The 13805-nt window shown below is 35.1% G+C and overlaps 1 protein-coding gene across 15 annotated transcripts in view; it reads right to left on the minus strand.

Moving 5' to 3' along the window:
• FRYL (FRY like transcription coactivator) overlaps nucleotides 1-13805 on the minus strand; it is a 169832-nt gene that overhangs the window by 30415 nt on the left and 125612 nt on the right. For 12 of the 15 annotated variants that reach the window (XR_010472201.1, XM_065060857.1, XM_065060854.1 and 9 more), the window contains 12 exons: nucleotides 12920-13032; nucleotides 12196-12346; nucleotides 11740-11843; nucleotides 9970-10155; nucleotides 8555-8759; nucleotides 7510-7631; nucleotides 6860-7050; nucleotides 6067-6161; nucleotides 4220-4827; nucleotides 3485-3582; nucleotides 2363-2533; nucleotides 1238-1378 (listed from right to left, as the gene is read on the minus strand). Coding sequence is in view for 14 of the 15 variants with exons in the window: in XM_065060857.1 (XP_064916929.1) it covers nucleotides 1238-1378; nucleotides 2363-2533; nucleotides 3485-3582; nucleotides 4220-4827; nucleotides 6067-6161; nucleotides 6860-7050; nucleotides 7510-7631; nucleotides 8555-8759; nucleotides 9970-10155; nucleotides 11740-11843; nucleotides 12196-12346; nucleotides 12920-13032 (2185 nt within the window). In the remaining variant the exon portion in view is untranslated. The remainder of the gene's footprint in view (nucleotides 1-1237; nucleotides 1379-2362; nucleotides 2534-3484; nucleotides 3583-4219; nucleotides 4828-6066; nucleotides 6162-6859; nucleotides 7051-7509; nucleotides 7632-8554; nucleotides 8760-9969; nucleotides 10156-11739; nucleotides 11844-12195; nucleotides 12347-12919; nucleotides 13033-13805) is intronic. The other 3 variants (XM_065060848.1, XM_065060846.1, XM_065060859.1) reach the window with 1 other exon arrangement.

Here is a 13805-nt window from a genome sequence, read left to right on the forward strand (position 1 = left end):
TTATTAATTTTTGGTCTTTATTGCATTAAAAAAATGAATGCCACTTTCAAGGCTGTAAACAGTATATGCTTCTTTGTAGATGATGAGAGTTTTCAACGATTCCTGAATTTATGTGTATCATACATATAAAAACCGTAGTCTCAAACTTGAACCATCCTGCAGCAAGTTATATTTATTAAGATGCACTATGATTGCAGAGGACTAAAAAAGTCAGCTTAGTAGCACCACATTTAAACAATACATTAATTTAAGATCTTTTACCATCTATAGTAACATGTTTTGTTGTCTCAGAAATACATGGGCTTCTCTGGAATATTTTTTCTGATAGCTAGCATCTTTAACCAAGACTACATTCCATGGCAGTGTGGGCTTGCACAGGAAGCTCAGATAAAGGTTGGAGGCACAGCAGCAGCCATCAGGCCATGAAAACTACAGTTATACTAATAATTCCATTTTGCCTAATGCACTCTGACAGGAGCACAATATCTAAAGTACATAGCCATCAATAACAAAACATCCAGGGAACACTACTCGTCCTGGTTAATTATGATTAAACCATTTGACTGAAATACAGTTGGCAATAATGGAATTTAGGAAAAAAAGAGAGTGTTGTGCACTGAAATGGTTTTATGCTCCAGGCATTTTCATAAAATCTTTCAGCAAGACACTAGACCTTCTTCTGTAAAATAGATTTTCAGTAAATTGTGTTCCAAGTACAAAGGATCAAATTACCTAGGGCAAAACACTCTTGTTCATCTTTTGGGGACTTTCTTTAATTAAAAAATGCACTTGAATTTTTTAAGATGCACCTTAATGTTCCTCACAGATATATCAGCAGAAGTGATTTAAACATTCATTTGACTATAAAACTTCCTTTTGAAAACCTACACACTTAAATAAAACATTTGTGCAGTATTTAGCAGTAAACATTCCATTATATTTTAATAGTTTGAGGATCATCTGCTGTAACTACATACGTAGTGTTGCCCACATCTGTAAATAGATGCACATTCATCCAGGTAACCTGTCCCATAAGATGTAAAGCACACTGGACAAATACATATGCATATAATGAAGTACATAGGACAAATAAATAAAATATAACGGATCTGACTATGAACAACTGCTTTTATATCTGAAATAAATTTATTCTAAAAAAAAGAAAAAAATCAAATGTAATTTCACTACCACTTTGATAACAAGCAGAAAGGCTTCTATAGTTTTTCAGAGTACCTACCTGAACATATTTACCAATAACTTTTATGATTTCCAAATTAAACTGCTTCACTGGTGCTGTGGAGAGGTCAATATGACTCAGAAGACTGTAAATGATCTGCAGCAAGGACTGTTGCATACTGGATAACCCTTTCTCTAACAGCTAAAAAACAGGTTTACAAAAATACAGAATTAGAGCCTTTAATGGCAGTGAAAACAAACACTAAAATTAATTTCCACGCATATTTATTTTTCCCTTCAAGAAACATAAGTGTATCACTTCATGTTTTTTTAAAATTTTGTTTTAGCATTAAAAAAATAACATAATGTTCTCTGTCCTATTTTTTTTCCCCTGAATTTTGATATATTTGTTAGCACAGATCTAAAGCACCTAATAATAAAACACTTGTCACTAATGAAAGTGTTCATACAAATTCAAAACCTCAAAGCTGCATGAAAAACAATTATGTCTACAGCTGAGAGAAGGCTGGTATACACAAGCTTATGAACAAAATAAGCACATGTGAGTTCGTTCATGAGAATACAATAATATTTTTTAAAACCTGCATCAATTTGAAGTTATATACTTCAAGGACAAGCTCTACAAGTTTTTCACACAAGGTGCTTTTTTAAAGGTAATAACGGTTTTCCTGTATGAATGGCTGCCAGTACCATTTATTCATTTCTATCATTTAAATGATCTTTGATTACACATGGTGCAATACTTACAAACTGAACTTTGAATTGAGTTTTTAGGTTGTGATAAGGACACTTTTGAATGTGTATTTGCCTAAAAAAGGTCTATTAAAATATGCACTAAGTATATTTTGCTAAAGCCAAGACAGTGTGTACATTTTATTCATGTAGTATGGAATATAAATATCTATTATATTAAAAACCACTGCTATCATAAAAATGGATATTTTATTAAATGGATTACTATTTCAAGGTACATTTAAACTGTTGCACTCCCAACCAGCAGTAGTCATCCTTTTTCTTTATCCTAGAATATTTTATTCTTTTTCTCCCATTATGGAAGATGTAGGGTTTTTTCCTCAATATTCAGAATAATGAAAAACTGGCAATAAGTAAATGTAATGTTGATCACAGATTGTCAACATGAGATACGCTTTTATTAAAAATTTACCTCTGCAAGATAAGTGACGAGGTTAAATGTGGCATCTGAGAAAGAGTCATGCAAGTATCTACACACTACATTAATCCAGTTAGAACAGTCTCTGGAATAACTGTGTGTACTGTATAAACTCATCATATGAGCCAGATTGGCAAGAGTTGGTGATTTCTCCTCTGCACAAACCTGAAATGCAAAGAGCATATTTAATTATATTAGAAATGACAATTTTTTAACCTAAGCATTCACAAGTCACTATGTGCTTTTCCCAGATTTCACTTTGTTTTCTAGTAACTGAAGTCAAACTACTCATACAAGCAACATCCTCAGTTTCTGTTGAATCTTGAGTCTGGCAATTCACTATAAAACTAGTAAAGAGAATATTAGCTAAGAGACTTCAACTGCTTTTTCAAATAAATAAATGTATGCATCAAGTTTAAATCAGAAAAGTTTAGCTCCATGTTCCTGAGTGGGCGACCGCACTCAGCAGTTGTTGCCAAGCCTTGACCTGGCTCTCCAGCTTTACCGTTCATCATCCTTCTTTCAAGCCAAGCCCAGACCAGCCCCTGTCTACAGTTCAGAAACATCCCAAGGTTAATCACTGTGTATGAGTATTGGAAAGAACAGAGTACCTTTCTTCTCTATCTGCCAGTATGAAAAGTGAGGATCACTTCCTTATCATAACCAAATTAGGAAATGTCCTTAAAACCTGATAAAGTTTATATGTAAAATTAAAAGCTCCAAAATCAGACAAGCAAGCAAAAGTAACTCATTAATAAGTAAATATTTTCTTTACATCTAAGGTTTATACAACAAGCAAAATGTGTTTTTTCCTTGACAAAGGGAAACTCAGGGGTTGATATCAGCACCAACTACACAAATTAGGACTGAATCACATCTTTAAAATACAACTTTTTACAGTTATTTCTGTGAAACTATTAGAATGGTATCAAAGTACTGCATAAGGGAGCAGTAATGCAGGCAATGAACTCCTGGATACTCCCCAGGCATCATTTTACATACCTTTGCTATCCTGTCAGCTGTTTCTTTACAGAACTGAGTTGGGTTATCAAAATGTTGGATCAGATGAGGAAGTAGGTACAAGATGTTTAGGGGAAATCCTAAACATATACATACCTTTGCTATCCTGTCAGCTGTTTCTTTACAGAACTGAGTTGGGTTATCAAAATGTTGGATCAGATGAGGAAGTAGGCACAAGATGTTTAGGGGAAATCCTAAACATATACATAAACACAGTTATACGAGCCCCAATGATTTTAATATGACTTAATGTAGAGTTATGTCAGCATATAACAGCTTTCTTGTATTTAATAACCCTTAGAGCATGATACACACACATTCACACAGATAATATAAATTATATATTCACACACAGGTACCAGAAGTATGCATGTATGTAGAAGGTATATAAATGTGTCTGTGTATAGGTATAAACATGTATAAAATAAAAAATAATAAAAAACCAAAATCATCACCAGACCAGTTAAGCAAAACTATCATGAAACTGGATAGCTTTAAGTAGTACAGTCTAACTGTTTCAAAAATGTACGAATGTTTGACAGTCCTAAATGAGCTATTTAGCTCACTAATATTACATGTGCTCTTAATACTTGCAAGCAAATTTAAATTGAGTTAATAGTCAATACATAAAGTTTTCATGGAGTATGTCTTGGCAGATAACCATAGTCTGTAAGGTATTCCCACTATCTAGCACTGTAATATCACCAACTGCAAAAAGCATTTAACTGAAAAGGTCTTTTTTTTAAAAGGAAATGCATGACCACTACTGATTTTGATTACACCTAATTTGATGAGAAAAAAAATCATGACATATACAGTTACTAAAGATACCTGCTAACTGGGAAGGATCCACCAAAGCATGCCTGGAAATGGTGATGAGTTTACTGAGCAGATGAACTGTCATTTCTTGTGTAGATGCTGAAGTAAAGCCTTTCAGGAAAAGCTGCTGAAGGCCTGGAAAGTTATTCCACTTCAGTTTATTCTGCACCTTTTCTATCTTTTCCCGACTCTCTGATTTATCCAGAGGCAAGTGAATAAGAAGCTTGTTGAGTAGCTTGAGAGCCAAAAGGTATTCATACTCATAATCGGACTCTAGCAATGAAGCTGCAATCCAAAATATGGTGGCCATCAAGTTGACAGGGTCAGTAGTGGGCTGCACATCATACATCCCTCCCTCTCTGAGGGAGGAAAGGCTTCTAGTCCTTGCCAAACTTCCACCATGATTTATCCTTCCATCCATTATATCCAGTGTGTTGCTCCGTCGACGGTCACCTCTCCGCTCACTGATTAAATTCAGTCTCAAAGAATTACTCCTTGCATTGCTGTAGTATCCCAAACAACTGCCACTATTCATGGGACTTGTGCTTAGATTTATCTGTCCAGTGCTTTTCCTATTAGCTGCATACTTATTTCCCATTACAGAATCATGGTATGAGGTTCTAAAAAGAAAAAAAATGCAGTATTACATATTATTCCATGCAAAACACTTCAGTGACATACAGTTTGGAAAAAGCTAAGAAAGGAAAATGATTTGACACTAATCACATATCTACACATACAGCGAATCCTCTGCTTCATCATCTGTAAAGTATTATAATAGATGAAAATACAGAATGTCTACATACATATCTAAAACATCCTTACAGCATAAGGACAAGACCATAGCATCCTGTTATCTCTGCTACCAAATTTATTTGTTACAATCCTAAAATAGCAAAATAATTACGTTACAATTCAGTAAAATCAGGAAAATTAGCCTACAGCACGTGAAACATGACCTGTAAATGAAGATCTCGATTCCAACTTACTTAGAGATGTGATAGAGGTAGAGAAATGAATTAATTAATAAATGAAATTATTTACTTATTACCTTATATTTGTCTGAAGTATTTGACCTAGAAAAACCAACATCTTCCAGTTCTGATACTGAGAAATTGAATATAATCCTAGAAATCTCAATATTTTTAAAAACTTTGCCATAACGTCAAACAAATAAAGGTGTCTGCATATTTAGGGATTTTTTTTCAGTTTGATAAAATGTTATTGAGCTAACCACTCAGACTCTAATTAGACATGCAAATGACTCAGATTGTTGAATCACACTTCTCTGATATACAGACAACAAATCTGAGGCCTAAGAGAGACCACCATTTGCTGTAACTGAAGAAATTTCTTTTGTATTAACACTAGAAAAAAGAAGTATTTCTTGCAGTACAAGCGTTTCACAGTGTGAACCTTAAATTGTATTTTAAGGATTGGTGCCACTGCCTTCATCATACATATGGGGAAGAAATAAGATCCCTCCGCAAAGTTATACTATTAATCAATGTAAGTAGGGCCTGATCAGAAAAATAAAAGTTCTAAATATACTCTGTGGCTTTATCTTTGAGCAGTTTCAGAAGAAGTGACAACATTTCAGAATTGAGCCATAACGAACACCTTGAACAGGGGGATAAGTTGGAAAGGTAGCAGAAATCCTTTTTAAAAAATCTAGATGCTTATGAGTTTTGCTTGTGGTTGAATGATAAAAACATAGAAGAGGAAGCAATTTTCCTATAAGGATACAACTGTTCTGTAAAGACAATAAAAAAATTATTTCATTACATTGGTAATACAGATCTTTAACAATTCAAATGTATAAAAATGTGTCATGTAGCTTGAATAATAAAAGCACTTACTGAGAAAGGGCAGAAAGCAGATCGTAATGCTTCATGGTTTCAGCTAACGTATCAATAGCAGACTCTAAGGTCAGAAGCAGTTCTATGACAAAACCCTGGGGAAAACCACAGGTCATTATAAATCATGCAATATGCACAAGAAGATTACAGAAAATCTACTGAGTATGATATAAAAATATAAAATCAGTATCAGCAACTAAATTACTATTTCGTGCTTCAATTAAAACACAATCCTGATGAGACAGCTCAAATTAGCACCACAGCTTCAAGACAGGAAAACACTTTAATTTATTTCTAAATATTCACATAATTCATTCTGGCTTGCATTACTTTTAAGGATGGCCTTAGAGATGGAGGTATTTAGACTCTCATTTTGCAATATTAGAAGATTAGATCCACTTCTTTAGAGGTACAATTACACTAAGTTGGGTAGTGGTTAAACACTTTATCAGGAAAGTTCTTAGTAAAAGGAAACCTTAAATATTTTTAATATGGCTGATCTAAGGATTCTCTAACTAGGAAAGAGAAGGTGTTTTCAGGAAGCAGATATATCAAACCCTGTGAAAGTTCCTATTGCTGTAGAAGAGAATGTGCACAGCACCTAATTTAATTAGGTGAAAATTCAGAAAGTGTCATGATTAAAACTGGTTTGATATTTGAAACATCTTTCTTTAAAAGCAAAAAGCCACTGAATTAAAAATGCCTTTAAATGTTACTGTCATTAAAATAATAATGTAAGTATGTCATTTAGGCAGGCAGCTTTCCAATAAAGTGTGGGAAAGATTTCAAATACCTGAGCTTCTTCTCCTGCATCTCCAACAGTTTCTACTAGTCTGGAGAGAACATCGGAAAGTGTAGATGCAGTAAGAGGCTGCTTCAGAGCCCTGAAAATCTGAAAGGACCTCCCAGCGTAATGTCGAGAGGAACAAGAAAGCGCAGTTTGCAAGGCAACTTCGCTGAGACGGTGTTCCAATTGAAATCCTCCTATAAAAGCAAATACATACTCAAGCAACACAACGATTTATAAAAAAGAAACCCACTTGAATTCAATGAAGAGTTATTCCTAACTTTAAAAAGCTTTCATCTTCTACATTTTTCTCAAGGAGTAATACTCTCAAAAATCTTTCCAGGCATATAAACTTCCATAATATTTAACAGTGGAGAGACTTGTGGAGAATAAAACATCTAAGATTTTAATATTAAGTGTCCACAATAAATTAATAGCATATTTCATCTCATTCCTAAAAGATTAAACTTAAAACGGTCATAGTAGAACCATGAACTGAAGTGTGCAATATGGAAGAAAAATCTATTACTTAGAAGCAGTAAGCGATCACCTAAAGCGATTTTATAAATAACCTGTAAATGTACAGGCATTCAAAAAAATTCATTTAGTTTGCAGACTTGGATATTTTATCATGCATCAACTGTTTTCTAACATACCTGAGCTAGACTGTTTAAAAATAGATACCACATGCTTTAAAAACACAGTTAACTGTTCAGCACTCTTTATATTGGGGTTCTTGGCTGAAACATCTTCATGATTCCAAAGTGGCCCTCTTTTCCTAAAAATATAAAGTACACACAACAGATTATAAACCATGGCCTTTTCATTAATGTTATTTAAATGTTATTTTAACCTTAAGGTTAACTGCAAAAGAATCTACTACTTACTGCATAAAAGAAACTATTTAGAACTGCAGACACAAATTGGAAAGAAGTTTGACAACTGCCTGATATACAACAATATACAAGAAGTTACAAAAAGGTGAAAAGCAACATATCAGATCCATCTGAAATAACAGCATAAATTTAGGAAGAGGTGTTCTCTCTTAGATAATATTTAGTTATCTAATAAAGAACCAGAACAAATAACACCACTATACACTTCTTAAAACAACCTCCTTCCCATTTTCTTACCATCAATACACCTCACTCTTCTAAATTTAGGCTGATGTTAAGTGTGAGTAATCAAAAGCTTTGAGAAACAGGCAGGATTTCAGATCTACACAATCTTGAAGCTTTATACAAACTATCACACAAACTGCACAAGTGTTGATGATTTTACAGATGTTCTTTGCCACAAATTCCTGGGTTTTTTTTCCAGCTCTTTACTCCTAGTTAATCCATAAACACCACACAAATCTTGCAGCTGCCTAAGCACATCTTTATGCATTCCAGTCCTAATCCTTTAGATGGAAAAGGGAATTCTAGAAACTGTGTGGCAAGCAAAGATAACAGATCTGCACGGAACATGGCAAAAGACTTTTAAACACTCAGGTCATGAAAGAGTGTCCAAAATTCTCTGAATTTGTTGGAAAGATAGAGTTGTTCATAGGCTGTATCACATAAAAACACTTCAGGAGTAAACTATCTCTTACTAGTGATAAAACAGAGACAAAATTTGACAATGTGATGATAAATATTAAGAGGTTTGCCATATTTCCACAAAAATACATCTTTACAAAAATGAAAATTGAAATCTTACCTTGAGGTAATAAATTCTATGAGGGTTTTCACTTTTTCATCCTGCTCTACTGAAATGTCAACCTCATTGAGGATTGTGGTTTGCAGATGAGAAATGGCAGCACTTGTATTTCCTAAACTGATGCTAGAAGAGGTAGAACTTGAACTAAGCCCTGAGTCTGTCATTGGGGAGGGCTGGTAATCAGGTATAAAATCATGAACACCTGCTGAAAAAAACCCAAGATGATTATGTGCTCTTGACAGTATTAAACATATAAAAAGAAAAAATAACCGTCTAAAAAATCAATAACATTGCAAATGTAACAAGAATAATTTAATGGATGCAATAATGTCAATGAAATCAACAAGTCTGATATATGCAACATCTCCACATGACTGGATCCCTTTCTAAAATCACTGTATTATGTTTGATTTTTTTATTGGTAACATGACAGCTCATCGGCTTCTGAGGCATCTCATCTCAGTAAGCTGAGAAAAATGATATGAACTACTTCCAAATAACGCACAGATAGGTCAGCTGGAAATGTTTGATGCTGATGTTATTATAGGTCCTAACAGACGTTTTTGTTTTAATAATACCAAAATATCGTGTCATGTTTAGACAGTTTTACCCCAAACTGTAAAGATTAGCAACGGATTGGTTTGTATAGGTCACCGTATAAGTGCACCGGTAAAGTTCTGCAAATAGATTTACATAAAAGAATTCTTCCACTGTGCCACTTTTTGATTCCTCATTGCTATGAATACTGAAGTCACAAAACAGATGAGTATTTTTGTTTAGTGACAAAACCACTTCTGGTGTGAACAAAACAGAATGAACAGATTGTATAGCAACATGCTGCCACCTACTGAAATAGTCTGAAATACTAGGTTTCAAAAAAATCAACTATTTCACATTTCTTCAAAAACTACAATAGGCTTACACCCTCAAAATATTCCTTTCACAAAGAGATACATAGAAAATATATAATTTCCTGTATAATTACAATATTGTAATGTTAAGGTGAACATTAAAATGTAATACTTCAAAACAGTAGCCTGATAGCCTATTGAATGATACAATTGCAGCTGACAAAAGTCAGAAATTTCAAGTCATTATAAGAAAGCAAGAAATGTATCTTCTTGGTTTTTATTTTCAAGGGCATTATAAAAACTGCTGTATTACAGATCCAAAACATAGAGCTGCCTCTGTGTTTCCACTATTATTTAACCACTTAAATGTGCTCCCTACTCCTGACAACTGGGCACAAAGTGCTAATGTGAGCTGTTTTCATTTTGACTTAAAATCTGAATAAATATATTTTAATGACAAGAGCTCAGGAAAATATCACAAATAATACAAATTTTAATAATGCCTGGAAGAACAGATAACTTTCCATGTCATTTTAAAAAAGTAACAATAAATCTACAGCATACCTGTGAAAGTATAATCTAAATGGGTAGTTTGCTTGACAGTGAGCACCCTGGCCTCGTTAAACTCTCTGTTTCTGAGCAAGACAGAAGCAACAGACTGGACATTACTGCCAGATCCCATCACTATCAGCAGATGCAAAAGCAGTCGTTTACAATGCTCATAGACTTCAGGATGACAGTGGTCAAAACCTAACACAAAAGGAAAATGGAAAAGCTTTATTACATCCAAAGGACATGCTGAATTAAATTATTTAAAAATAGCAGTATGCAAACTGTTCTGTTATACTTTACCAAATAATAGATACATAATTCACAAAAAAAAGTGTTTTTTTCAGTGTTTCAATTTAAAACAAAAGCATACAGTTTAACAAACATTAATATATGTTGTTGTTTCTCACACTGCAGTAAAAACTTAATCTGTGCTCTGTATGAAAATTACTACATGGAGAAAGAAAAAATTAGAATTTTATAGTGTCTTCTACAAGGCGAAAGAAGTAGAAGTGGCTCCAAAAGAAAGTGCCTTGAAACGTCTCCAAAAATCTCTTAATTATGAATCTTTATTAAATCTTTAGTTGTATTAATCTTTAGTTGAATTTTTTAAAAATATTGTAAATATTAACAAATTAATGAGATCTCAAATACAATGGGAAACACTGATGTAAACGTTGAAAAGATCAGCCACATAAATACCTCTCAATGTCATCTCCAAGCATGTGGAGGAAAAGATGGTTGTCAGAAATAGTCAACATGGGTTCACCAATGGGAAATAATGTTTGACCAACCTGATAGCCTTCTATGATGGCATGACTGGCTGGGTAGACGAGGGGACAGCAGTGGACATTGTCCACCTTGACTTCAGCAAGGCTTTTGACACAGTCTCTCACAACATCCTCATAGCTCAGGAAGTGCAGGTTGGATGTGTGCATGGTGAGATGGATTGAAAACTGGCTGGATAGCAGAGCTCAGAGGGTTGTGATCAATAATGCAGGTTGGAGGCTAGTGGGGTTCCCCAGGGATCAGTTCAAGTTAGGGACAGACCAGCTGGAAAGCAGCACTGCAGAGAAGGATCTGGGAGTTCTGGTCAACAACAGGTTGACCATGAGTCAACAATGTGCCCTTGTAGCCAAGAAGGCCAATGGTATCCTGGGGTGCATTTGGAAGAGTGTAACCAGCAGGCTGAGGGAGGTTCTTCTCCCCCTCTACTCTGCCCCGGTGAGGCTGCCTCTGGAGAACTGTGTCCAGTTCTGGGCTCCCCAGTTTAAGAAGCACAACGAATTACTGGAGTCCAGTGGCAGGCTATGAAGATGATTAGGGGCCTAGAGCACTTTTCTTGTGAGGAAACACTGAGAGAGCTGGGTCTGTTCAGCCTGGAGAAGGCTGAGAGGGGATCTCAATGTTTATAAATATCTCCAGGGTGTGTGTCAAGAGGATGGGACCAGACTCCTTTCAGTGGTGCCCCATGATAGGATGAGGGGCAACGGGCATAGATTGTAGCACAGGAGGTTCCATCTGAATATGAGGAGAAACTTCTTTACTTTGAGAGTGACAGAACACTGGAACAGGCTGCCCAGAGAGGCTGTGGAGTCTCCTTCCCTGGAGACATTCAAGACCCACCTGGACACATTCCTGTGTGATCTGTTCTGGGTGAACCTACTTTAGCAGGTGGGTTGGACTACATGATATCCAGAGGTCCCTTCCAACCCCAACCATTCTGTGATTCTGTGACCTTTAATTCCTAAGTTACTAGGCATATTTCTGTAAGAATTTAGTTACCTATAAAAATCGCATGAAGCAAAAGATGCAAGTATCCTCCCCATTCCACCTTTACGCTGTGGTCAACTATCAAGTCAGTTAAAAGGATCACTGCTATGTTGCATCTATAAACAAACAAAAATAATTTGTTAGAAGAACACAAAGTATGAACTTTCTGAAGAGCTGCAAATAGTCTATTGTGCTATTAACAAATTCTCTTTAAGTCCATAAACATCCACAGAATTGTATTAAGGGAAAAGATGAATGCTCACTATGAAGACAGAAAAACTAGTCCTCCAAATTAAAAGGCTTAGAAATCTTAAATTGCTAAACTTGTGGAGAAAACTGCAGAAAATAAATCTAATGTCTTTATCTACTGTATTTAAATACATTGCCTTTAATCTCCTATATTTAAATTACTTGTGCAACACAAATTAAAATGTAATAAATTGACACCAACCCTGTTACAAGAGTTACCTGTGAAGAGACATGCCCGGAGGAGAAGTTTCAGGCAAGTAATCCACCAACGGTGACCAGCAACCTCCAGAGGGTGGAAAAGGCAGAGGCTCCCCTTGGTTGTGCTCCATTACCTTCAACCGCCAGTTTGAATACAGAGGCATCGAATCACCTAACATGAAAGATAAATAAACAAAAAATTAAAATACATATATATAATATGTTTCTGTATTATATAGTCTTCTAAAGAAATATTTTTAAATCCTTGAAAAGCTGAGATCTGGGAGGATGAGAGGGGGAAGCAGCTGTAAACAGTAGTAATTGGACACAGTTTAAAAAAAAAAGGGGTTACTTCTTTTAGCATAAGGATGATTACACAGAAGCAATTCAAGTAAGATTTTGTTCAATAGGTTCATAAAAGCAATGGATGCACACAGAGAACATGGGTGCTCGTAAGGAAAACAATCCAAAGTGATCTATTATGATTTCCTACAATAAACTCCTCCATTTGGGAAGATGTTCACAAGTCATTCCAGAGCACAAGAGAAGAAAAGTTTATTATCTCCCTTGCACATTCTATTATAATCAAATGTATGCCAGATTTCCAATAGCGGTACTAAGACTGAGGAATGTAAAAAACACTGATAATGCCTGCTTCCTCACATTCCACAACCTTTAGCAGAAGTATTAACTTGTGAAAATTTTGTTTTCTATTCACAGAAATATTTTTAAATAAAAATATTACTTTTTTCCTCTTCGTAAGATCCTCCAGAGCTGCTACTGTAGCGAGATTCTAGTCTGTGGTGCTGGCGGTTTAAATTACTGTTCAACCCACTGTAGATGTCTAGATGTGCATAACTGTGGGAACAAATAGAACAGCATTAGTAACCGACACTCTGTGACAAAAGTTAATCAGTCTCTCAGTAAAACTGTATTTCAACAGAACTGTTATGCATAAATATTTCATCTTACAAGGACAATCAATATGATGCCAAAGCATCTCAGCTGTACAGACATACTTTCTGTAGCGATGTCAGATAAGGGGAATCAACGAGATCATCCACTATAAATTAAATTTCTGTTAAGTCATTCTCATTAACATTTAAATAAATTTACCATTATGAATAAGTACTTCTCACTCGACCAAAATAATGAAATCCCTATTTGACCTGGCATAGACATAATCCTATACACACACTGTCCAAGATCCTACCTTGCTAATCTGATAAAGAAATCAGAGGAATGAGAGCGCTAAAAGCACAATTTCCAAGCCATATCTACATAAGTTTCTAAAATTCTCTCCTCCTGGCAAGTCCAGGACATACATGGTATATCTTCTAAAAAAGTATATACCCTGGGGATGTGTTAGACAGCCCTACAGCAAATGCCAAAACTCACAGAGACTTTCAAAACTGCCTTTATCACTCTACAAGATTCTTCAGCTCCAGCCTCCATAGCAGCCAAATACTTGTCTGGGCCTTACTAGGCTGAATTCTGAATGACACCTCAGATTCCACAGACCTCTGTGATTTATTTTCACATAGTCTCCTCTCAATTTAATTAAAGTATAGGGGTTGTATCTATCAACATATTTACTAATCTAACCATATTGACACAATTATCCTTGGGAA

This window comes from Columba livia, chromosome 4 (genome assembly GCF_036013475.1).
Source record: "Columba livia isolate bColLiv1 breed racing homer chromosome 4, bColLiv1.pat.W.v2, whole genome shotgun sequence".
Taxonomy (NCBI): Eukaryota; Metazoa; Chordata; class Aves; order Columbiformes; family Columbidae; genus Columba; species Columba livia.